At 35.8% G+C, this 25,586-nt stretch overlaps 1 protein-coding gene across 8 annotated transcripts in view; it reads left to right on the top strand.

The window, feature by feature from the left end:
- Nucleotides 1–25,586, top strand: part of LOC100028308 (phospholipid-transporting ATPase FetA-like) — a 266,846-nt gene that overhangs the window by 198,386 nt on the left and 42,874 nt on the right. For 7 of the 8 annotated variants that reach the window (XM_056806042.1, XM_007498811.3, XM_016424035.2 and 4 more), the window contains 3 exons: nt 7,443–7,651; nt 9,514–9,557; nt 19,797–19,962. In XM_056806042.1, coding sequence (XP_056662020.1) covers nt 7,443–7,651; nt 9,514–9,557; nt 19,797–19,962 — 419 coding nt within the window. Of the gene's footprint in view, nt 1–7,442; nt 7,652–9,513; nt 9,558–19,796; nt 19,963–25,586 lie in introns of those variants that run through there. The other variant, XR_008913609.1, reaches the window with a different exon arrangement.

The raw sequence follows: 25,586 nt of genomic DNA on the forward strand, positions 1-25,586 counted from the left end.
CTCTTTTAATCAGATCAATTTCTACTTTAGCTTTGTCTGATATCATGATTGCTACTCCTGCTTTTTTTACTTTAGATGACACATAATAAATTCTGCTCCAGCCTTTTACCATTAATCTGTGTGTGTCACCCTGCCTCAAATGTGTTTCCTATAAACAGCATATAGTAGGATTCTGGTTTTTAATTCACTCTGCTATCTGCTTGTTTTATGGATGAGTTCATGCCATTTACATTCACAGTTATGATTACTAACTATGTATTGTTCTCCATCTTATTTTCCCCCTTTTGAATCCTGCTCCATTCCCTTTCACTCCATTCCTTCTCACCAGTGTTTTGCTTTTTATTACATCCCCACCACCTACTTCCCCTACCCTCCAATACCTCCCCTTTCCCTTGTCTCATTCCCCTTCTATTTTTCTGTAGGGTAAGATAGAATTCTGTACCCCAATGAGTATATTTGTTTTACTCTCTCTGAGCCAGTTACAATGAGAGTAAGTTTAAGCATTTCCTGTCACCCTTATCCTCCCTTCTCTGTAATAATTTTTCATACCTCTTTATGTTATATAATTTACCCAAGTCTATCTCTGCCTTCCCTTTTCTCTCAGTGTAATCCTCTTTCATACCTCTTGATTTTTTTAATATATCATATCATAGTTGGCTTATTTCCCCACCCTTTTTCTAAGTATATTCCTTCTATCTTCTCTACTACTAAGAATAATGTTTGAGAATTACAGATATCCTCTTTCCATATAGAACTACAAACATTTTAACCTTAATCAGTTCCCTGAAATGTTCTTTTTCTTATTTACCTTTTTAGGCTTCTCTTGGACTTTCTGTTTTGACTTCAAATGTTTTGTTTAGATCTGGCTTATTCCTCAGGAATGCTTGGAAATCTTCTATCTTATTGAATGTCCATTTTTCCCCCTGAAAGAGTATACTCGGTTTTGCTGGATAGGTGACTGGATTGTAAACCTAGATCTTTTGCCTTCCTGAAGATCATATTCGATGCCTTCTGATCCTGTAATGTAAAAGCCGCTAATTCCTGTGTGATCCCAATTGTAGCTCCATGGTATTTAAATTGTGTTTTTTTTTTCCTGACTGCTTGCAGTATTTTCTCCTTGGCTTCAGGACTCTTGAATTTGACTATGATATTCCTGGAAATTGTCATTTGGGGGTTTTTTTCTGGAGGTGATATGTGGATTCTTTCCATTTCTATTTTATTTTCTTTTTTGAGAATATCTGGACAATTTTCTTGTATTATAATGTCCAAGATTTTTTTTTATCATGGCTTTAAGGTAGTCCAATAATTCTTAAATTGTCTTTCCTGGATCTGTTTTCTTCTGGTTTTTTTTTTATTTCATTTGATTGCTTCTTGATTTCTCATGAAATCATTAGTTTTTAGTTGCTCAATTCTAATTTTTAAGGCCTGGTTGTCCTATCAGCTTTTGGGCCTCTTTTTTCATTTCTTCTATTTCCCTTCCCAACTTTTCCTCTGCCTCTCTTAATTGGTTTTTTAAGTCCTTTTTGAGCTCTTCTAGAATCTATGTTCTATCCATATTTTTCTTGTGAACTTTGTATGTGTTTTCTTTGCTTTACTATCCTCTTCTGTGTCTGTACCTTGCTCTTTGTCTCCATAAAAATTCTTTATAAAGTGCTTTTTTTGTTGTCTTCTCATTTTTCATACCTTTTTACAGGTAGACTCTGCTTTCTGGGAGGTTAGAGTACCCTCTTATGCTTCAGTCCTTCCTTGATGCTACCTACCCTTAACTTTTTTTTCTGTGCTTCTGTAAGTTTCACTTCTTTCAAGATGGTCTGATGGTCTGAGGGCTGAGAGCTCTGAGAGCCACTTCCCACTAGTGATTCAGTTAACCCTTTAGATGCTAATAGCTGAATTTCTCATCTCAGGCTTGGCCTTAAGCTTTTGGTCTCACTCTGTGCTTGATCAGGTCAGGGACTGCTCAAATTCTAGCTTCAGGCTTAGGTGTAACCTTTTGGTTTCACTTTGAGCTTGATTTTTTTCAGGCACACAGTAGATTGCTTTGTCCTAGGGCTCCACCTTGAACTTTTGGCAAGAAGATCAAGAGAGACCCAGCTAGTGTCTACCAACTACCCCAAACTGGGGTCTATGTAAATGTAAATTGTCAATGTAAAATTTTAAATTAATGTGCAATAATAAAAATATTATGTTTTTAGAGATTTATTAATGATCATTAGAAATAAAGGAATACAAAATAAAGACTATATGCCCATGGCTAATCAGCCAGTTTAAACCCTCGCTACCATGCTTGCTGTCATCAGGCCAAAGAGGCCGGGACCCTCCACATCCCACTTAATATCCCCTGTCTACAGGAAGAACATAACAACAGTAAGTCAGTGGGCTTCCGGGAACTTCAGTGCTTTTTTAGGGTAACAGATTTTTCAGTTATATGCCACAGGCCCAGACTAGGACTCCTGGCTTTGCTTTGGGTCCACACATATCTGGCTGCTTCAGCACAAACTGCTCTGGGCTGAAAATTCTAGACCTCATTCCAGGTTTGGAATTTCAAGGGGTGTAGGTTGGTTGGACCTCTGTTTGCCCAGGCAGGGTCTCAGGGTCTGAATGTTGGCTTGGGCTCGGGTTCAGAATATAGCACAACAGATGTGGGATGGGGGCAAATGGGGCTCACTCTTGGCTTCCTCCTTCCACCTTCCTTTAGCCTCCTGCTGTCTGTGCGCCCCTCTCACCCCAGAGTCACAGATGTTCTCTGCCCACCTTTTAGGTTTTTCTCTTCTTGAAAGTTGTTTTACTCTTTCTCCTTCTTGGTTATTTGCTTTGTGGAGTTATTTTAAGATTGATTGGAGAAGATTCTCATGGTGACTTTGAGCTTCTCTACTCTACTCATTTTTTTAAACCCTTACCTTCCATCTTGGAGTCAATACTGTGTATTGGCTCCAAGGCAGAAGAGTGGTAAGGGCTTAGGCATTGGGGGTCAAGTGACTTGCCCAGGGTCACACAGCTGGGAAGTGTCTGAGGCCAGATTTGAATCTAGGATCTCCTATCTCTAGGCCTGGCTCTCAATCCACTGAGACACCCAGCTGACCCCCTCTACTACTTCTTCTACCTCTTTTTTGATCTTTTAAATCCTTTTTAAGCTCTTCCAGGAATTCTTTTGGGGCACAATACTGCTTTTTCTTTGAGGCTTTACATGCAGCTGTTAGGACTTTGTTGTCTTCTGAGTTTGTCGTTTGATCTTCCATGTCACCAGGGTTAACTTACTATAGTCAGGTCCTTTTTAACCATCTTTTGTCTGAGAGCTACAGAAGCCACCATTGCTGATTCACTAAATGTCAGAAAAGTATGGTTTAAAATCTTGCCTGTGTTAAACTCTACAGGCCTCCTACCTCATAGGACTGTTGTGACATCAAATAAGAATGAACAAAAAGCCCTCTGCAAACTTTAATGTATTATATAGATGTCAGTAGTTATTCTTTCTAATAAAGCTTGTACCTGATTCTCTACTCTTGGATAGATATTTAATACAGCTAAAGTATTTGAGATTCCTCAGGAAGGAACGGGAAAGAAAATGAAATACAGATACAGCACCCACTATTCCTGCTTCTGCTGCCATTCCTGCTCCTGCTCCAGTTCCCATTCCTATTCTCACTCCCCCATGCCTACCCCATAGCTCTCTTCTACATAGGTCAACACACTAATGGAGTACACAGAACTTGTATAAAAGAAAATATTCCATAGGTTTCCAACCCACCTATAGCAGCATCCTTCTCTACATGTTTCTTGGATCAGCTCTTATTTCTACTGCCAAACCAATTCTGGTCACAAAGGTGTAGATAAAGCTGACATCCACTAGAACTGATAATTTCCCTTCCATCTCTATAAATACCCCTCCCCACCTAAAAATACTTACACATGGTGGAAGGACATCATAATTATTCACAACACCATTCAACTGCCTCCTACAGCAATACTGTATCACTAGTTACAATACTAACACCATATTTTCCATTCTTAGTGATTCTCCTATCAAAATGTCTTGTATTTGTTCCCATAGTTCTGTTCCAAGTAGCTCTTCCTGTCTTCCTTCTTCTTATTTAGTGCCATCCTTCATACCATGCCAGGTTATTCTCCCTCATGAAAAGATCTGATCATTCACTTTTCTCAGAGTCTTCAGGGGTGGCTACCAAATAAAATTCCTATTTCTTTGCCTGGCATTCAGGATTATCCTAAAGCTGGCTCTATCTTTGCCAGCTTTATGTCAGTACTACTCTAATATATATATATATATATATATATATATATATATATACTGTGTAACAAGACCATTCTCTATCTCCTACACATACCTTACTTACTTGTCTCCAGCTTTTAATTAGTTTTTACACCTTCAAAGAACTCATTCCCAGAAATACTTTTCCCCAACAACATCCTTTAAAATCTAATCATATGCCATCTCTTCCAGGAAAGCCTTCCCTAATGCCTTTCCCTCTCTCAGTAATGCTCTTCTTTCTTTTACAACTAACATAACACTTTTTTACAAATCTGCATTTTTATGTAATGTATTTAATATTCTAGTTCTTCATGTATGTATCATCTTCCCTTCTAAGATTATGAATCCTGCAAGAGCAAGGATCATAACTTATCTAAACTTTGTGCTCATCCCGTGCCTTAACACAGTGTTCTGCACACAATAGAAACTTCAGGGATCTGGATACTGGTAAAGACTGACCAATCATAATAATGGTTATTCTATTTATTTCTTATGTCTGATTATTCTTCTTTCCTTAGTGAATCTACTTCTTAGAGAGCCTACTCCTTCATTTATATTCTATACCATCTGTTTTGCCTTATTAGTTATCATGTTCTTTGTTGTTGTTGTTGTTCATTTGTCATTTCATAGAGTACTGATGATATCAAAGGGTAAGGTCTTGACTTACTTGTTAGTTGGATTTAAAGGAGGTAGAATTGCACAAAGTCATCAGTCTTCCAAAGTAATGGAAAGTCCAGTGGCAAGACAAAAGTCAAAATGACTAGTAATGGTCTAGGATATAGTGATAACTTTGATGTCTCTGATATCTAACCTAGGTTTAAATGCTCCATAGCACTTGCTTCAGCAACCTTCATGACCATTGGAACAAATTGTTCCCATCCACCCATTCCACTAGGGAAAGTCTCCATGTGCTTGGGATAGACATTTTCCTAACTCACTGACAGGTTTGAGACCTGTCAGTTATCTTTATCTTGATTTAGCCAGTCTGTCAAGATGCTTTACTGGGGCGTGGTTGCTGATCATGGAACAGCTTCTTATTGTTAAGTGACAACTACATATAGGAACTTATCCTCAGATGAAAATTAGTGAGAAACACACATACTGTTAGAAAAAAACATCTAATCATTAATCCATTCAGTATATCCTTCTGAGAATGAGTTCTTTGAGGTTATTAAATACTCCCTGTATGGAGGACTAAGTCATTTTTCAGTAGTGTCCAATTTTACCCCATTTTGGGTCTTCTTAGCAAAGATACTAGAGTGGCTTGCCATATCTTTCTCTAGCACATTTTATAGATACATAGAAAAGGGAGAGGAAAAGTAAAAAGAATAGTTTCACCCAGTTTTCCTTGCATACATATATATATATATATATATATGTATGTATATATACATATATAAAATCAGGGAAGTGTGTGGAAGCTACTTGTTTAAAAACTGACATGTTTCTGTACTGCTTCTATTTGTATTTCTATAGACCCACATACATATTCATATATATACACCCATAAGCACACATAAGAAATTCATGTTCTTCTTTAGCACCAACTAGGAGTACTTCTCTATGATGCTTCCTGGAATCATTGCCAAGAATGGAGGCGGGGTGGGGAGTACACCCAAAGCCAAAGTATACCAGGATAGGTTTTGTGTGGAAATAGGAGATTGATAGTAAAATTCACTTTGAGACTAGAGTCCCTAAATTGCTAGTGAGAAACAAGCAGAGCACATCTGCCTCAGATGTACACACCTTCATTTTTTAGACCCTAACTTTTTGTCTTAGAATTGACACTAAGTAGGACTAGGCAATTGAGATTGACTTGCCTGGGGTCACACGACTAGCAAGTGTCCATGTAGCTACCCGCATACACACCTTCAGACCCTACTCTCTTCCATTCTTCCTTAAGCAAATCTTAAACCATTTTGGAGATTCTTGCAATAAAAATTTCCATTCGTTTCAGGATTTTTTCTTAATTTAACTCTGTTGTATCTTTTTATTAATTGCATTTGAATCCTCTTTTGTTCATTTTTTTCTGTGGATTTCCTTTGAGAGTTTGTCCTATGAGAGTTTTTTCTTTCTCCTATCTTTATTGTTATTATTTTATTTTAAGATGCATGTGTCTTTGTTTTGAGGTAGTACAGGAAAGCTGGGCCAAGTAACAACCACTTTCTCTGCCAGCTTGCTAAAATTTCCCTCTTTTCTCAATTTCATCATTCTGTTTTTTCTTGATCCCAATGATGTTTAGTTGTCTTACAACGGTTTCCTTCAGTAAACATTAAATTCAAGGAAAAAATATTGTGGCATAGAGATGATTGAATCCTCAAAGGCACTGCCTCTGAGGTTAAGTTCTATAAGATTCTAACAAACTAGAAAGATTCTGTGTATTCACCTGGCAATAGACTCTTTAATCTGAGGATCAGCCTAGATTCAGCCTTATCACCAGGTTGGTTGCATGGTAACAAATTTTTCAGCCACTACTTTTTTTTTAAAACCCTTACCTTCCATCTTGGAATCAATACTGTGTATTGGTTCCAAAGCAGAAGAGTGGTAAGGGGTAGGCAGTGGGGGTTAAGTGACTTGCCCAGGATCACACAGCTGGGTAGTGTCTGAGGCCATATTTGAACCTAGGACCTCCCGTCTCTAGGCCTGACTCAATCCACTGAGCTACCCAGCTGCCCCCAGCCACAACTTTTTAAAAACCATATAAGACATAGATACCTTACAACCAGAATCAGTGGAAGGGGCACACATACCAATGAAATCACAGATCCTTGAAGTATTAAAGTAGGTTCGTTCAGAATTTCTTCTGAAAATCTCTTCAGGAGAATTAAAATATTATTTTATTTAGGGTTTATTTATTTATTCACTCCATCTTCTCACTCAGCATTCCTTGGAGATCTGGGTACTGCAAATTGTTGGAATTTTTCTTTTGTTTTTCTTATACTACAGAATATTTAAACATATGTTTTTTCTCATTTTGTTAATTATTTCTAAGATTAGTTTTATTTTTCATGTTGTTTCTAGAGATTCTGTTACATTTGGGCATTTCTCTAAATTTTTATTGAGCTGTTTTAAAAGACTTCATTCCCTTACATTTACTCACTCTAATATCTTCTTTAGAGCCCTGGAACAAGATTTTCCATCCCACACTAATCGGAGTTCTCTCTTCCTTTCTCCTCAGTGTAGAGATAATACGATTGGGCAACAGCTTTTACATCAACTGGGATCGAAAAATGTTTTACATCCCCAAAAACACACCAGCCCAGGCCCGTACCACAACTCTGAATGAGGAACTAGGCCAGATCCAATATGTGTTCTCTGACAAGACGGGGACACTGACTCAGAATATCATGACTTTCTACAAGTGCTCCATTAACGGGCGATTATATGGTATATAGTCTTATTTCCTATCAGAATCTTTTTGTTTACAAGTTATAGTCTAGTATGATAAAATCTGGTATGATATAAATATTCTTCATAAATTATCAAATCCTAAAATTAGTAAATTTAAATGTTTCCATTGCTGCAAACCAACTGTAGCTCTGCCTTTAACTCTTTAACATGGCAGAGAGCACATCATTATAGCTATTCTCTGAATTCCTTCATGGACTAATTCATGGGGAAAACCAATGAAAGGGGAAGGTAAAAAGATGATCAGTGACTCAGATTCATTGCCTGATTTCTTGTGGCTTTTATAATTATTCCAAATCCCTAAAGCTAGAGTATATGCATATATATGTTGCATGGTTCCTGCTTGTGAATTTCTAAGAACAATGAGCCTTTCAGAAGGAAGAGAAAGACCTTACTTTTAAAAAAGATAAAAGAATAACCACAAATCAGAGCATCCAATGTTTTCTTGTGTTCCTACCTATCAAGATCTTATGCTGATCACTTCTGATGAATCCTTTTCGGACAAAATATTTTCACATCTTGAGAGAGAGAAGCACTTTAATTAAGTTAATGTCCCAAACAAAATCAAAGTTTGAATAATAATACTTATATTACCTAACTCTCAGATTTTTTTATGAAGATCAAAGAAGATAATGTAAATTAAAATATATTACATGGTCATACTACTAGGTCTCAGAAATGGTATTTGAACTCAAGCTTTTCTGATTCCAAATCCATGCACTTCCACTATACTAACCAGCTTCTCGGGAAAGTAATAACTGACATTTACACTACATTTTGAAATTTGATTTAAAGTGCTAGATGGTACATAACAGCTAGATGGCACAGTGGGTAGAATGCTGGGCCTTGAATCAAGAAGACTCATCTTCCCAAATTCAAATCTGACCTCAAACAGTCACTAGCTGTGTGACCCTGGGCAAATCACTTAACCCTGTTTACTTCAGTTCCCTAAATCTCTAAAAAGAGATAGAGAAGAAATGTCAAACCATCCTAGTATCTTTGCCAAGAAAACCCTAAATGGGTTCACAAAGAGTCAGACACAACTGAAAACTGAACATAAGTATTTTATATATACATTGTTTTATATAAGCCTTAATGCAACCTGTGACTAGAATTGCTATTATCCCTATTTTACAGTGCCCTTAGTTACATAGCTTATGAAAAAAATGACAAAAGAATATGTATCAGAGGCCAGATTTAAACACAATTCATTACTTCAAGTCCAGCATTCTAGTATCTGTGCCAAATTGCAAATACTACTGCCCTGAATACTTGTAGCCTCCTTAAGGATCTAAATCACTGATTAATCTGATATACTAATCCTATTTATATTTCTGTTGTCCTGGCATCTTTACTCATTGTGCAGTTACTAGCTTAAATTTGCTAAGTGAGGAAAGCATAAAATGATAGTTAGAACAAACCTTGGAGGCCCATCCCAGATTATATCTACATTCTCTCTAAATCATCCCTGAGAAGTAGTCTCATGCTTGCTCTGCAGGGCAACTAATAAATTTCCTATTGTACCACCTTTTTCCCAGTTGTGAGTCCCTGTTTTACTCTCCTCTTCTCATTAATTACCAAAGTTTAGGAAGGGAGGAAAAGGAAAAAATCCATTGGTAGGTTTTTAAGGGAGGCTTAAGTGTGGAACCAATGACTTGAAGATCTGAAGATGAAGGAGACCTGAGCAAGAACCTTCAGGTTCTCTTTTAGACTTGTTTGCTCTCCCCTAGCCGGTTTGCAAGATATTATCACTTGATAATTAGTAGAATCTTGGGCTGACTTGCAAGATCTTTGGCATATGACTCTGGGTTAAAATGACTCCAAGGTCTATTTTCCAACAGGTGATATCTACAGTATGACTGGACAAAAGGTGGAAATCACACAGGTGAGAGACAACATCATGGTTCCTTACGAAATTTACTTGCAAATTTCAAAGCCTGTGCCAGTATACTACAAAATTACACCCTGATGTAGGCCTGGTCCCTGAAATGGGTACGTGTCCAATTACGTAATATGAGCACGTATATACTGCTTTGGCTCCCATGACTCAGGCCTATATACCCCTGATGTTGAATCCCATGATAATGGGTTTGGGTCCCACTAATTGCTACCCTCAAAACTCCTATGGCCTGAACATATATATCCAACTTTAGGAAAGGCTAGTCATTAGAAGAAAAACTAGCTGTTTTGGTTTATTTCTTATAACTAGGTTTCATGGAATAATGAGCTTGTTCCTCTCTTGCTGGACCTTGTGTGCTCAGGCAACAGAATTTGTTTCAGTTTTCTTCTCTCCCAGTATTTCCCAACTGGTTGAAAACTTATTTGGAAAGAAGTATAAGAAAATAAAAGAAGAATGCAAGATCAGACATAAGAAGGGGAAAAACGAGAGGTGGATATTTGACTTCAAGTCAATACTGTGTGCCCAGTAGATAAAAAGGGAAAAAATATAAAAGAGAGAAAAAAGTGCCTTCTTCCACTGGCTATAATCTAGGGAGATAAGAATCATACCTATGAAAGAGATAAATAACAATAAAAAATAATGTTTTATTAAGTGCCCAAATAAGTAGCATAGAAATGTTAGAGATATGAAATACACCACTTTGTGGATCAAAGTAGTCAAGAAAGGCTTTATGGAAGGAGGTAAAATATGACCTATGTACTAAAAGAGCTATAAGATTTGAACAGATTAAGAAGGGAAGACATTCCAAAGGGGGGGGGGTGAGAAAAGACATGATGATGAAAATAAAAAAGGGAGCCCAATCTAATAGGGGAAGGTATTGAAATTATTGGAAAGAAAGAACAAATTAACAAATATTTATAAAATATCTACTAGATCCCTCATCCTCAAGTTCTAATGGGAAAGTCTGCACCTACACAAATAGGAAAGTATGTTTTTCTGTACTACAAATCCAAAATAAAATAGGAATTCAAAGAATAAGATAACTTTTTGTTGGGGAAAAAATTAGAAAACACATTATGAAGAATAAACCAATTCTTAATGAATGAATACACTAACAATGAGTGAAAAGAAGGGGGAAAACATTCTTAAATCAGAGGTATCAAACTTGTTAACCATAGACTGCCCTCAGATTTCCTGAGTATGGCCTGAACCAGATCAAAATGTAATTAATAAATGTTTAATAAAATAAATAAAAGTACAATACAACTAATAATAGTCATTTGTACTCCCCATAGGAATCATCCCCTTCTATTTGAGATTGACCCTGTTGTTTTAAGTAATGAGGAGAAAGGCATGAACGAAAGCAAAGTGTCAAGTCTACTCAAGAAGCAATAATAAGCACAAGTTAACTGAAGTGTATAAGACTGAGAATGCAGATTAGAACCCTATTTTTTGACAACTTTGTTTTCCAGGTTTGAGGAATTTTCCCTTTATTTGACTGGCAACAGAAGCCATTGAAGGATTCTCAGTAGGAGGATAATATGGTCAAAACAGAGTTTAAGAAAGATTAATCTGATGACAGTAAACAGAATAGATTAGTTGAGGTGGGAAGAGGAAAGGGATTACTGGACCCAAGAAGATCTTTAAAATAGTACAAATGTAAGAACATAAGACCCTGGTTGAAGTCAGTTAGTGGCTGGTTGGTTAGTTGTCCTTCATATTGGAAAGAGAGCAAAATTACATCACTGGTGAGTCTTTTTACTCTTGACTCAAACATAAATTGGATTTAAGTGAGGCAGTTAGGTAAAGTCATCAGCATAACTCTCTTCCAGAGTTATTGAAATCTAATGACAAGACAAAAGTCAAAAGGACTGGGAATGACCTTGGCAACTTTGATATCTAATCAAGCTCAAATAGTCCACAGCACTCACGTCCACTGCTTTCATGGCCATTGGAACAAACTCTTCTCATTCACCTCCTGCTTCCACTGAGGAAAATCTTCACATGCTTGGGGCAGGCATCCCCTTAATTCACTGATGGGTTTGAGGCCTATTGGTTACCCTGATCCTGCTGAGGTTGTCCCACCTGCTGAGATGGTTTACTGGGGTGCGGTCATTGTGCATGCTTCAGCTTCTGGGAGCCATAGGTAAGAGCTGGGTAGCAAGTGGATTCCAAAAATGGAAAGCAGCCCTGAAAAGGGCTCAGCAAGCCCTCACACAAAGGTATTAGTCTTCCCTTAACAACTCATACACCTCAGTAACTTGTAGTGGAAAAACAAAGAAGACACAGGTAACTAAGACCTTGTGAAAAACAAATCAACAGGATTTGATGCTTGATAAGTCCTGAGAATTGGGGGAAAGACAGAAGTCAATTATTACATGTTTAAGCCTGGGGTTGTCATTGTAAGAAATGTGGAAGAGGACAAAGAACTGGTTTGTGGAGAAAAGATAATTCTGCTTAGGTCATAGTGAGTTTCTGGCATTGATGGGAAACAAGGATGTCCATTATTTACTACTAATATTCAACATTGTGCTAGAAATTCTAGCTATAGCAATAAGAGAAAAAGAAATTGAAGGAATTAGTTCAGTCAATGAGGAAACTAAACTTACTCTTTGTAGTTGATATAATGGTATACTTAGAGAATTAACTAAAAAATTAGTTGAAATAATTAACAACTTTAGCAAAGTCGCAGGGTATAAAATAAATCCACATAAATCATCAGTATATATATATATATATATATATATATATATATATATATATATATATATATATATATATATATAACCAGCAAAGCCTAGTAGTGAGAGAGAAAAAAAATCCACTTAAATTAACTGTAGATAATATAAAATACTCGGGAATCTACCCATCAAGACAAACCTGGAACTATGTGAACACAATTACCAAACATTTTTCACACAGATAAAGTCAGATCTAAACAACTGGAAAAATATTCATTGCTTGTGGATAAGCTGAGTCAATATAATAAAAATGACAATTTTACCTAAATCAATCTATTTATTCAGTGCCATACAAAACTATCAACAAATTATTTTATAGAGTCAGTAAAAAAAAAATAACAAAATTCATCTGGAAGAACAAAAGGTCAAGAATATAACAGGAATCAATGAAAAAAAAATGTGAAGGAAGGTGGCCTAGCAGTACCAAAGTTCAACTGTATAACAAAGCAGTAATGTTCAAAACAACCTGGTACTGGTTAAGAAATAGAGTTGGATCAGTAGAATAGATTAGGTATATAATACTTAGAAATAAATGACTAAAGTAGTTTAGTGAGTTTTTTGTTTTTTGTTTTATTAATAGAATTTTTTTCCAGTTATCTCAGCCCCTCTTCCCCACACTGTGGAAAGTATCATCTGGTAAATAGATATGTATATATAGATTGTCTAATGTTTTCACTTCTCAGTTCATTCTCTGAAGGTGAACATTCACAAGTTATTCTTAAAATAATAAATTTGTAACTATATAATGTTCTGTTGGTTCTATTTGTTTTATTCTTCAATATTTCATGTAGTTCTTTACAAGTTTTTAAAAAATAAATCTTTTCATCATTTGAATTGATTCACAGCCCTACCAACAGTGTATCACTATCCCCACTTTTCCACATCCCTTCCAACATTTGTCATTTTGCCCTTTGTCATTTTAGCCAATCTGATGAATGGGAGATGATACCTCAGAATTGTTTTGGTTTGCCTTTCCTGTGCAATGGTCTTGAGCATTTTTTCATTTACCTATATATGACTTCAATTTCTTCATTCAAAATTGTCTGTTCATATCTTTTGCCCATTTATCAACTGAGGGATGACTCTCATTCTCATAAATTTAACAAAGTTCTCTAGTTTAGATAGACTTCTGAGAGACTGAAAATTCCCCCCCCCCAATTTTCAGCTTTCCTTCTGTCATGGCAACATTTATTTTATATGTACAAAAACTTTTCAATTTATTAAAAATTATCAATTTTATATCTTCCAATGTTTTTCATCTCGTCTACTCATAAATTCCTCTTCTATCCATAAATCCAATAGGTAAAATGTATCCTGTTCTTCTAATTTGCTTATGATACCTCCTTTTGTACTTAGATCATATGTCATTTTGATCTTATCTTAACAAATGTGTAAAATAGTGATCAATACCTAGTTTCTGCCAAACTAACTTCCAATTGTCCCAGCAATTTTCTTGTCTCAGTAGCCTAGATCTATACTTTTGTTGAATATAATGTTAGTATAATCTTTTTTTTATATGTCTGTTCTGTTCCACTGAACTTCTTAGCCAGTACCAGATGGTTTTGATAATTACTGTTTTATAAAACAATTTAAAATCCAGTACTGTCACACTTCCTTCACAGTTTTTCATTAATTCTGATTTTTTTTATCTTTTGTTCTTCTAAATGAAATGTCTTTTAACTCAATATGTTAATGTTTTGGTAATTTATTGGAATGGCATTAAATATGTAGATTAGGTAGGATTGTCATTTTAATTATATTGGCTCTTCCCATGCATGAATAATTATTATTTCTCCAGTTATTTAGATCTGACTTTATTTGTATAAAAATGTTTTATAAATATGTTCATGTAGTTCCTGGGTTTGTTTTGACAAATATACTCCCATATATTTTCCTTTATCTGTGGTTATTTTAAATGGAGTATCCCTATCCCTTCTTGCTGGACTTTTTTAGTAGTATAGAAAAATGTTGATAATTTATGTGGGTTTATTATATATTCTGCTACTTTATTAGAATTATTAATTTCATTTAGTTTCAACTCACTTTTTAGTTGAATTTCTAGGATTTTCCAACATACCATCATGTTGTCTACAAAAAAAAAATAGTTTTGTTATCTCTTTGCCCATTCTGATTCCTTCAATTTCTTTTTCTTCTCTTAGTGATACTGCAGGCATTTCAAATGCTATAAATAATATTAGTGATAATGGGCATCCTTGTTTCATTCCTGATCTTAATGGGAAGGCTTCTAACTTCTCCCTATTACAAATAATGCTTGGTAATTGTTATAGGTAGATATTTTATGTCATTTTGAAATAAACTCCATTTATACTTATGCTTTTCAGTGTTTTTTTTAAAAACAGGAATGAGTGGTTTTTTATTTAAGCCTTTTTCTGCAACTATTGATAAAATTGTATGATTTTTATTACTTTTATTATTAATTTAATCAGTTGTGTTGATAGTTTTACTTATATCCCTGCATTCCTAGTATGAAATTGATCAATAGTTTTCTTTCTCTGTTTTTGCCCTTCCTTGTTTAGGTATCAGTACCATAGTAATTTCATAAAAGGAGTTTGGTACAGTTCCTTCTTTACCTATTATTTCAAATGATGTATGTAATATTGAAATTCATTGATCTTCAGATATTTAGTAGGATTCATCTGTGTATCCATCTGGTTCTGCTGGGGAGGGGCTTAAGTTCATTCACAATGTGTTTAATTTCTTTTTCTAAAGTAGATATATTTAGATATTTTATTCCTTCCTCTGATAATCTAAGCAGTTTACATTTTTGTAAGTACTCTTTCATTTCACTTACATTGTTAAATTTGTTGGCATAGAATTGAGTAAAATAACTCCCAATAGTTATTTTAATTTCATCTTTTTGGTGATATATTCACTTTTTTCATCTTTAATGCTAGTGATTTGGTTTTCTTCTTTCTTTTTTAAAAATTATGTTAACCAATGGTTTCTCTATTTTGTTGATTTTTTTCACAAAACCAATTCCTAGATTTATTTATTAATTCAATGGTTTTCTTACATTCAGTTTTATTGATCTTACCTTTAATTTTTAGGATTTCTAATTTGGTGTTTATTTGAAAGGTTTTAATTTGTTCTTTTTCTAGTTTTTAAGATTGCATTTCCAATTCATTGATCTGTTCCTTTCTATTTTATTAATATAAGCATTTAGAGATATAAATTTTCCTCTAATAACTATTTTTGTTATAATCCACAGGTTTTGGTATATTTTCGCTTTATTATCATTCTCTTTAATTAAATTAATTTTTGTTTCTATGACTTGTTCTTCAACTCATTCATTCTTTAAGATTAAATTGTTTAGTTTCCAATTAATTTTTGCTTTGTGTTGCCATGGTCCCCTTATCATATACAACTTTTATTGCATTGTGATCTGAAAAGGCTACATTTAACACTTCTGCTTTTTTTACATTTAACTATAATGTTTTTGTGCCCTAATATATGGTCAATTTTTGTAAAGGTACCATGTACTACTGAGAAGTTTTATTCTTCTTCTACTCCCACTTAGTTCTCTCCAGATAGCTATCATATTTAGCTTATCTAAGATTCTATTCGTCTCCTTGATATCTTTGATATTTATTTTTTGGTTAGATTTATCCAGTTCTGGGAGGGGAAATTGAAGTCTCCCACTATTATTGTTTTGTTATCTATTTCCATTTTAACTCATTTAACTTTTCCTTTAAAAATGTGGATGCTATAACATTTAGTACATATAGATTTAATATTGATAATGTTTCATTATCTATCTACCTTTTAACATAATATAGTTTCCCTATTTATATCTTTTCATTATATCTACTTTAGCTTTATCTTTAACTTTATAAGAGATCATGATTGCTATCCTTGCTTTTTTGGTATCAGCTGAGGCATAGTATATTCTGCTCCAACCCTTTATTTTTACTCTAAGTGTGTTTCTCATTTTTAAGTGTGTTTCTTATAAATAGCATATTGTTAGTTTGAGGTTTTGATCCATCCTCCTGTTTGCATTTTATGGGTAAATTCATCCCATTCATGTTCAAAGTTATAATTACTAGTTGCAGATTTCCCTCAATTCTATTTTCCTTCACTGTCCTTCTCTTCCTCTCCTTTTTCTGTATTCCTCCTCAGATGTCCAATTTCTTTTGCCCAATACCTCTCCAATTAGCACTCCTTCTTAATCCCTCCCATATACTCTCCCCCTGCTCTCCTAGTTCTGAATCAGCCTACCCTTTTAAGAGTCCCTCCCTTTTCCCTTTCCCTCCTAGCTCTTATTCTATCCCCCCTTCCAAAAGTTTCTCTCTTATCCCTCACCCTGCTTTTTTATTTTTATAGCAATTCCCTTCTAAAAATCCCTACCTTTTCTCATTCTGAGAGACCCTACATTATCCCTCACCTTGTCCTCCTATTTCTTGATATGAACTCCCTTCTAGGGATCCTTCCTTTTCCTTATCCCCTTGCCCTCTTTTCTCTAATTCTGTGTTCCTTTCTCTTACTCCCTTCTTTATCCTGTCCTCTTGCCCTCCTGTTTCTCTGTATATTAAGAAGACTTTTTACATTTCTAGTTGTATATGTTGTTCCCTCTTTAACCCATATCTGATGAGAATAGGGTTCTAGTGTCTACACTCTTTTTTTAATCATAACTTTCCAGAAGTCTGACAATTCTTATATTGTCTTTCCACAATCTATTCTCGGGGTCAGTTGTTTTTGTAATAAGATATTCCATATTCTCTTCTATTTTATTCTTTTGGTTTTGATTTGTTATTTATTATTCCTTTAGGAAGTCATTAGCTTCTCCTTGTCTAATTCGAATTCTTAATGAATTATTTTCTTTTATGAGTTTTTGGATCTCTTTTTCCAGTTGGTTGATTTTTCTTTTGTAATTTTCTGAATTTTCTTGCATTGCTCTTATTTTTTTCCTAGTTTTTCTTCAACCTCTTTCACTTGTTTTGTTTATTAATCTTTTTTAATCTCTTCCAAAAACTCTTTTGGGGCTTGTGAGCATTTGTTGTTTTTCTTTGCTCTTTTAGAAGTAGGTATTTTAAATTTGCTATTCTCCTAATTTGAACCTAATTGTTGAGTTCCTTCTCTTTGGCCTCACCTCACCGCCCCCCCAAGTTTGGCAGCCAAACCAATAGTCTTAATTGTTAGTTCTTTGTTTGAGTCAGATTCTGTTTCCAGGGTGTAGCAGGTAATGCCTCAGACTTTAGGATTTTTTGTGTTTGTTATTTCCTGGGACTTACTTGGTTTTTCTAATTTCTATAATCCAGGACCAGATGTAGTTCCTGTCATACCTTCCCCCCAAGCTCAAATCCCAGTCTGTAATTGACCCCATATGATCCTACTAGAAACCTTCTTCCTTGATTCTGCTACCTCAAGAAGATAGCTCACCTCCCCATCTGGGACAGTAGCCAGGTATTCCACTCAAGTGTAGGTGACAATGGCCAGCAGGCCCCAGCCTCTCAGCAACCACAGTCACCAGTGAGTGTTCCCTTGTTATTCTTCCTTTTCTGCTGCCTGTGACAGAGCCAGTGTCTGGTCAGCACACCTGGTCCCTGAAGTCTTTCTCTGTTCAGGGGTCAACCCCTCGTGGTAGGAGAGTGGGAATTTCTGGAGCCAAGGGTACATCCCACAAAGCTGCTCCCAGGGCTTAATGCCTGTTGACTCCAGTAGTATGTGCCACTGGATTATACACTTCTAAGTCAAGAAAATAAGGTGAGGCTGCCATTCTGCTCCCATAGCTTACAGCTTGTTGATTTTTTTGTATTTGCTCCAGGGTACTTGCAATACCAGGCAGTACTGAGGCCAGGGAGGTCAAAAACCCCTCTCCCAAGTTATCCCTGGCTGCTCTGCTTCATTCACTCCTAATTCTTGTCCATTTTTGTCACTTTTAGCATTGATTCTGTGGAATTATTTCTGATTGCTTGTGGAAGAGTTTGGAGAGTACAGCATTCTCCCAGTTTATTGTGCATCTTCCTAAGTTAGTGTTTGATAAATCAAAAGATCCAAGATTTTGGGACAAGAACTCACTATGTGACAGAAATTGTTGGGAAAAGTAGAAAATGGTATGGCAGAGACTACTATATACCTCATGCTGTATATCAATATCAAGTCAAGATGGGTACATGATTTAGACATAAAGGGCGATATCATAAGCAATTTGGGAAGCATGAAATAATTTACCTGTCATATCTATGAATAAGGGAAGAATTTATGACCAAATAGGAAATGGAAAGCATTATAGGATAGAAAATGGGTAGTTTTGATTATATTAAATTAAAAGGATTTCTACAAATAATTTCAATGCTACCAAGATTAGAGGAAAATCAGAAAATTGCAGAGGGGCAGAATTTTACAGCAAGTATCTGATAAAGGCTTAACTTCTCAAATATATAAAGAACTAAGTCAAATTTATAAAACTATGTCTATCCAATTGACAAGTGGTCAAAGGATATGAGCAAGCAGTTTTCAGGCAATGAAATTAAATGGGAAAATGCTCTAAATCACTTTTGATTAGAGAAATTAAAATTAAAACAACTCTTGTGGTTCTACCTCACTCCTATCAGATTGGCCAAGATGACAGAAAAGGAAAATTATAAATTTTGAAAATTGGGATACTAATACACTGTTGGTAGAGTTGTGATCTATTCCAATCATTCTAGAGAGCAATTTGGAACTATGCCCAAAGGGGTCTAAAACTCTGCATACCCTTTGGTCCAGCAATACTACTACTAGGTCTGTATCCAAAAGAGATTTTAAAAAACAAACAGGGAAAAGGACCTATTTGTGGTAGCAAAGAATTGGAAATTGCAGACTGCTCATCAGTTTGAGAATGGATAAATAAATTATGGTATATGATTGTAATGGACTTCTACTCTGCTATAAGAAATGAGGAGCAGGATGATTTCAGAAAAACCTGGAAAGACTATGTGAACTAATACAAAGTGCAGTGAGCAGAACCACAAGAACATTGTATGTTGTGAGAGCAATATTATTTCATAACTGTGAATGACCCATCTATTCTCAGCAATACAGTAATCCAAAAAAATCCCAAAGACTCATAATGAAAAATGCCATTCACCTCCAGAGAAAGAACTGGTGGAATCTGAATACACTTCCTTTCTCCTTTTTTTTCTTTTTTGTTCAAGATCTCTTCCACAAAATAACTAATATGGAAAGATGTTTTACATGATTGCACATGCAAAATCTGTGTCAGATTGCTTACCATGCCCGGGAGGAGTGATGGAAGGAGAAAATGTAGAACTCAAAAAATTTTAATAAATGTTAAAAATTGTTTTTACATGTAATTGGGTGAAAAATAAAATATTTTTTAAATAATTAGAAAAAAAGGTCCTTAGGGAAAATGTTTCCACAGACTTAGAAATTAGAGTGTCTAGGTCAACTAAAGAACGCAAGCATTTCCCTAAAAGGCTTCTGACAGCTGCTGATGGAATAACTTCTTGCCCTTGTGTTCTAGGACACAGAGAAGGTTGATTTCTCCTACAACAATCTGGCTGACCCCAAGTTTTCGTTTTATGACAAGACTTTGGCAGAAGCAGTAAAAAAAGGAAATCCTATGGTCCACCTTTTTTTCCTCTGCCTCTCACTCTGTCACACAGTAATGTCAGAAGAGAAGGTGGAAGGTAAGAGAAGGGCTGGGACTTAAGGTTGTATGATCTCAAGTTACAATGTCCAGAGGGTCTTTGAGTCTTTAAGGTCAGTCTCTCCAATTGAAGATCCCTCCAGTTCAAGATCCTATCTATTATAAGAACATCAAGAGATGGTTCAAGATTGCTCTTCTCAATAGTACTTCACAATTTGAATGTCCCTAAACATATTAATTTCTTACAGCAGCTCATTATGTTCCAATCATATTATTTATTTGAGGCTATGTGCAGGTGACACTGTAAAGCAATGAGAATTAATTTTCCATAAACACCATAATTTGTATGTTCAAATGACTGTTGTCCTTCAAAGGCTCACATTTAGAGGTAATCTACTTACATGATTCATTATAAACTTAGTGTGACATATAAATGTGAGTGCTTATTAACAATAATAATTATATCAGCACTATACTTAAAGTATCTGTGATTTTTCCACATATATACTATGCCTCTGAGAGCAACTCTTCTCCATACCTCAGTTGACAGTCTTATCATGTGTTTTTGTGGCTAAAAAAAATAATCACCTGGCAGTCAACCTTTCAGTAATGAGACTCTTCAAACTTAAGCTGTCAAATAAAGAAAGGAAGGAATTAAATGAATGAAAGCATTTTGAAAATTAAGCATTATGTAAATAGGGGGTATATTATTATTATTGTCATTTCTCCACAAAAACCTTACTCCAGTGCTTCATATTAGTGAGGTAACACTATACTCTCAGAAGCTATGCTGGTAGAACACTAGCTCTCAGGAAAAAAGAAAAAAAAGAAAGGAAGGAAGAAAAAAAGAAGGAAAAGAGAGGAAGGAAGGAAGGAAGGAAGGAAGGAAGGAAGGAAGGAAGGAAGGAAGGAAGGAAGGAAGGAAGGAAGGAAGGAAGGAAGGAAGGAAGGAAGGAAGGAAGGAAGGAAGGAAGGAAGGAATAGAAAAGAGAAGATGATGCCATTGCTCTCTTTTTGACTTCAGAGCCAGTTTGTGAATCATATAAGAAAATCAATCTCTCTGCTTTTTATTCATTATATAGAAATATTTCTATCAGGATCAAATAATTAAAATTAGAACTGGCAGCAACATCAAAAGTCATTCATTTAGTCTATTCTCTATAAATCACAAATCTCATTTGCCACACTCTTAATTTGTATCTGTAACGTTTATAACATCCAGTCTCCATTAAGAAATCTGTGACAGGGAATTTACTGCTCCTCTAGACCTCCTATTTTGGGATAGCTCTAATCATTAGGAAGATTTTTATTTATAGAGAAACATCTACTTCCCTAGAACATCCACCCATTGGTCTTTTTTTTGCCTTTAAACTTGATCCCTCTTCCACATGATAAACTTTCATATATTTGAAGACTATCATGAGCCTCTTCCATTTCAAACCTTTTATCCAGGATAGTTCCTTTTACTTGTCTTATCATGGCATAGTTTAATTTTCTTGCCATTTTGGTCACTCTCCTTTATATGCATTTCATCTTATCAGTGTCCTTTCTAAAACAGTATTCAGATTTGTAAGGTGTTAGGAAACTATGCCATTTGAGGATCAAGGATGCTTAAATTATCTAAAGATAAAAGAAGATTGAGGGGGAGGTGTACACATAATAGCAGTATTCCAGAGTGGTCTCACCAGTGGAGGATCCTACAGAATAATCATCTTCCTCATTCTTTTAGTAATATATCTTAACATCGGATTAGACCTTTTGGCTTTCATATCACACTAAAGATAGTAAAATGAACTTGTAGGGCGTTATAGTCACTAGGTACTTTTCACTGAAACTGTTTTCTAGTCACATTTCTCTAATTCTTTTTTAAAAAATCAACTTTTTTCATATGAAAATCAAGTATTTAACATTTAACCCTCTTAAATTCATTCTTAACTTCACCCTACCATCCTTGCCTATTTAGATACTTTTGGATCTTGCTTATGTCATTAAATGTCTTAGCTATCATTTCCAACTCTCTGTTACCCATTAATTTAATAAGTGTGCCACCTAGGTCTTCACTCAAAAGGACTATATAATAGGTCAGTAACCCAGATTTGTCTCCAGTGATGTTCCCTCTGTCTTTAATTGCTACAAACCTATGTATGGTCTCTGGTCATTCAAGTGTTGACAAATTTATCTTCCTTTTAGTTTAACCAAGACAAAAAAAAATCATATTTTTTAAAGGAATTTTACAGAGTAATGCAGGGAAATTAAAAATAAAATAACTGGCAATAACAATGAGTATTTATATCTCTCTTTAAGGTTTATAAAGTTCTTTACAAATATCTCATTTTATTTGCATGACATCAGGAAGTAAATACTATTTTTATCCCCATTTCACAGGTGAGGAAACTGAGGCAGATAGAGGTTAAGTACCTTGCTCAGAGTTAAGCAGCTAGTCTGAGGCTAAATTTGCACTCAAGTTTTCCAGATTCTAGGTCCAGAGATCTATCTGCTATGCATCATCTAAAATTGCTGAAGTCATAAAGCACAGGAATATTACATTTCTAACTATAAATTGGCTAGGACTGTTCAAAGGTACAATCTTGGCCTTTCTACTCTATCACTTCGGTTAGGCTGAAAATGAAGCCAATCTGAACCACTGCTGACCAAAGTAATGACAGACACGTAGACTTCAAAATTGTGGAGCAGATTGCTGGCCATGTTTTGACTTAACTGAACCTCCCAGGGGTTTTGATACCTGCATACCAAAGATAAATAGTAATAACTTACATATCTATAGGCTTTAACCCTGTGGAGTAGGTAGTACAAGTAATTGTATTTTTCCCTTTTTATAGATAAGGAATTAATTACTCAACAAGCATTTATTAAATACCTACTCTGTGCCAGATATTATGAAAATACAGAGAATGGAACCATCCCTACTTGCAGGAACGTATATTCTAATGGGGAATACAAGAAGGAGAAAGACACAGATTTGCCTAATTACAGAGTTAGGGAACCAATTCAAGTCCCTTGTCTCTGAGTCCAAGCTCTTCTATGTGGGGAGGTAGGGCACATCAATATGATTTCCTAAGCCCACATCCCTTCACAGTAACTCTGCCTTCATGGGGCCAAGCATAGGATTGCTCATCAAAGGTAAAGTTAGAAATGACTGAGGGACAGACAAACCTTTGGGCAGTTATAGTCCTGGGAAACTCCTCTCATATAACTGCTTCACCTTCTGGTCCCCTTCTCCATTAGGTGCCTACCGACCTCTTTCTACCCTCTGGCTGTCCATAACCCCTAAAATGCCCCACATACTCCTTGCCTTTCCCTTCCCTTTCAAATCATTATTGAACTTGGCCCTTGCTATAGAAATTAACTAAGCTACCAATGAACCAGTAGGTTGCTACTAAGGGTTGTGAAGAAAGATCCATGAATCTCTACCTAGAACATGAGAAAGGCAAGCATAGACTATTAGATTCAGCCCAGGGACCCCACCTTTTGATTGTGTTTGAACTAGTCTGCTCTTAGCATGCAGACAGTTATTTCAGAGTTTACAGGTCTGGGTCCATATGTCAGAGACCACCTGTTTAAGGGTCCTGAGGGGTAAGAATGTAGGTGGATCCAGGAGGGCTGATGGTGATCAATAACATGGACCAAAGATGCTGATGACAAACAATGGGGACTTTATTGAGGGGAGGACGATATTTATAGGCATCTGGGTTGCTACTCAAACATATCTATCCACATGGTTACAGATAGTATTTGCATAGTAACAGATAGTGATTAACAGAGTCTTGAGGAGAATAATGCATCCTGTCATAGTACTGATCTGTTGAATTCAATCTGTGCTGTGATTGGAGGATTTAGGAATATCCATTAGATACATGAAAACATACACAAAATGGCATCTCTTCTGCTAGAGTTTCCAGGAATATAGTACACAAATATGTCCTAGGTTCAGCTCTAGATCATTCAGGTATATTCAGTGTGTTACGGATCATTTACTTGGGGGTCCTGTAACTTGAGGGTCCTATCATCCATATTCAGTGACAGATCAATGCAAAATTATTTGTCCTAAGAGGTACTTCCCCAGCAACATCTTGCAATTTTGTTCACCATGATTCATAGGCAACCCAGATGCCTATAAATGCAATGTAAAAAGCAATGAATTTATAATTAGGAGATATGAGTTTAATTCTGCCTCTGGATCTTAGTAGCTATGTATTTATGTATACATATGTGTGTGTGGTGTTTAACAGTTGGTACACTATTTAATCTTTCTTAGCCACAGTTTCTTCATCTATAAAATAGGGATATTGATATTTGCATTGTGCGCTAAGAAGGCTGTTGTGAGGGAAGTATTTTATAAATTTTAAAGTTTAATATAAGAATAGGCTAATATGATTTTGCATTATGTTTTCTGCTCTGAGACTGAAACAGCTGCTGACATATCAAACCAGAACAAGCATGTTGTGCCTTCTGTATATTCCAAAGGGCAGAGTCCATTTCTCAGTCCACACTGGTCTAGAAGGTATCAGAGTTTGGGATAGACAGTCAGATCATTAGTAGGTAAAGTAAATGACCTGGGATCAAAGTTGCCTTTGCGGATTAAGTTTGGAGATATTTACATGTCTTTATTGAAGTGGTACACTTCACAAATGAGTTCGAACACCTAGAATTTCAATTATTGGAACCACAATTTATTAATAAAAGAGAGAAATAAAGAATCTACCTGCTGGGACAGAATTTTCTAATAGAAAACTGCATCAGACTGACATTACAGGATAGCTTATATACGTTATGCAGGTTCTTATCTGACAACAAATAAACCTTAATACAGGAATGTGGGGTCGAAGATGAGGAGAACATCCTTTTACTGGAGTTGTTATCTAAGGAGTGTTTATCTTCACTTAGCCAAATGTTAGTTCCCTGACCCTTTGATATTCCTGAAATTCCTCTTTGTCTCCTGCCCCCTCCCCAAGCTGAGTAGAGACTAGTTTGTTATCTGCATAAACAGCTTGACCTCCTGGGGGAGAAGCCAGGTCTGTTCCCTAAAAATGCTGACAGGGGCCTATCTGCTTTATCTCCTTTTAATTTTTCCAACTTTAGCCTTTTTGGGGCTACTTCATTCCCTCCTTTTTCTGTTGAGGGAGTCAAACCCTTGACTCATCAGACAGAGGAGAATAATGTGATCTTAAGGCCAAAAGCTTAATAGCCTGAAGACCCTGGTGGATATAAGTCATAAGACAGTTGATCAAGAGGCCCACTATTACTAATATGAGTGGTCCTGCCACAGCCGTGATCAAGGTAGTCGGCCAAGGAGACCAAGAGAAAAGACTAGAATACCAGTTGCTGGATTGAGCATTAGTCCGAGCCCTCTCTTGTATCCTGAGCAGGGCTAGAGATTCCTGTATAATCCCAGAATGATTAGCATAAAAACAACAGGATTCTCCCAATGCCACGCAGAGCCCACACACACACACACACACACACTTAAAGAAAAGGTCGAGTCCCCACCTATTCTGGAGAACCATTTCTGCCAGAGAGGACAGTGATTTTTCCAGGAAATTGACAGACTAAGGTCTAAAAAGACAGTTGTGAGCATAGTGAGGAGGGATTGCTCTCCGTGAGGATGTTTTATGGCAGTCTCAAACAGTCGCCCAGGTGCGGAGA

Source organism: Monodelphis domestica, chromosome 7, assembly GCF_027887165.1.
Source record: "Monodelphis domestica isolate mMonDom1 chromosome 7, mMonDom1.pri, whole genome shotgun sequence".
NCBI lineage: Eukaryota > Metazoa > Chordata > Mammalia > Didelphimorphia > Didelphidae > Monodelphis > Monodelphis domestica.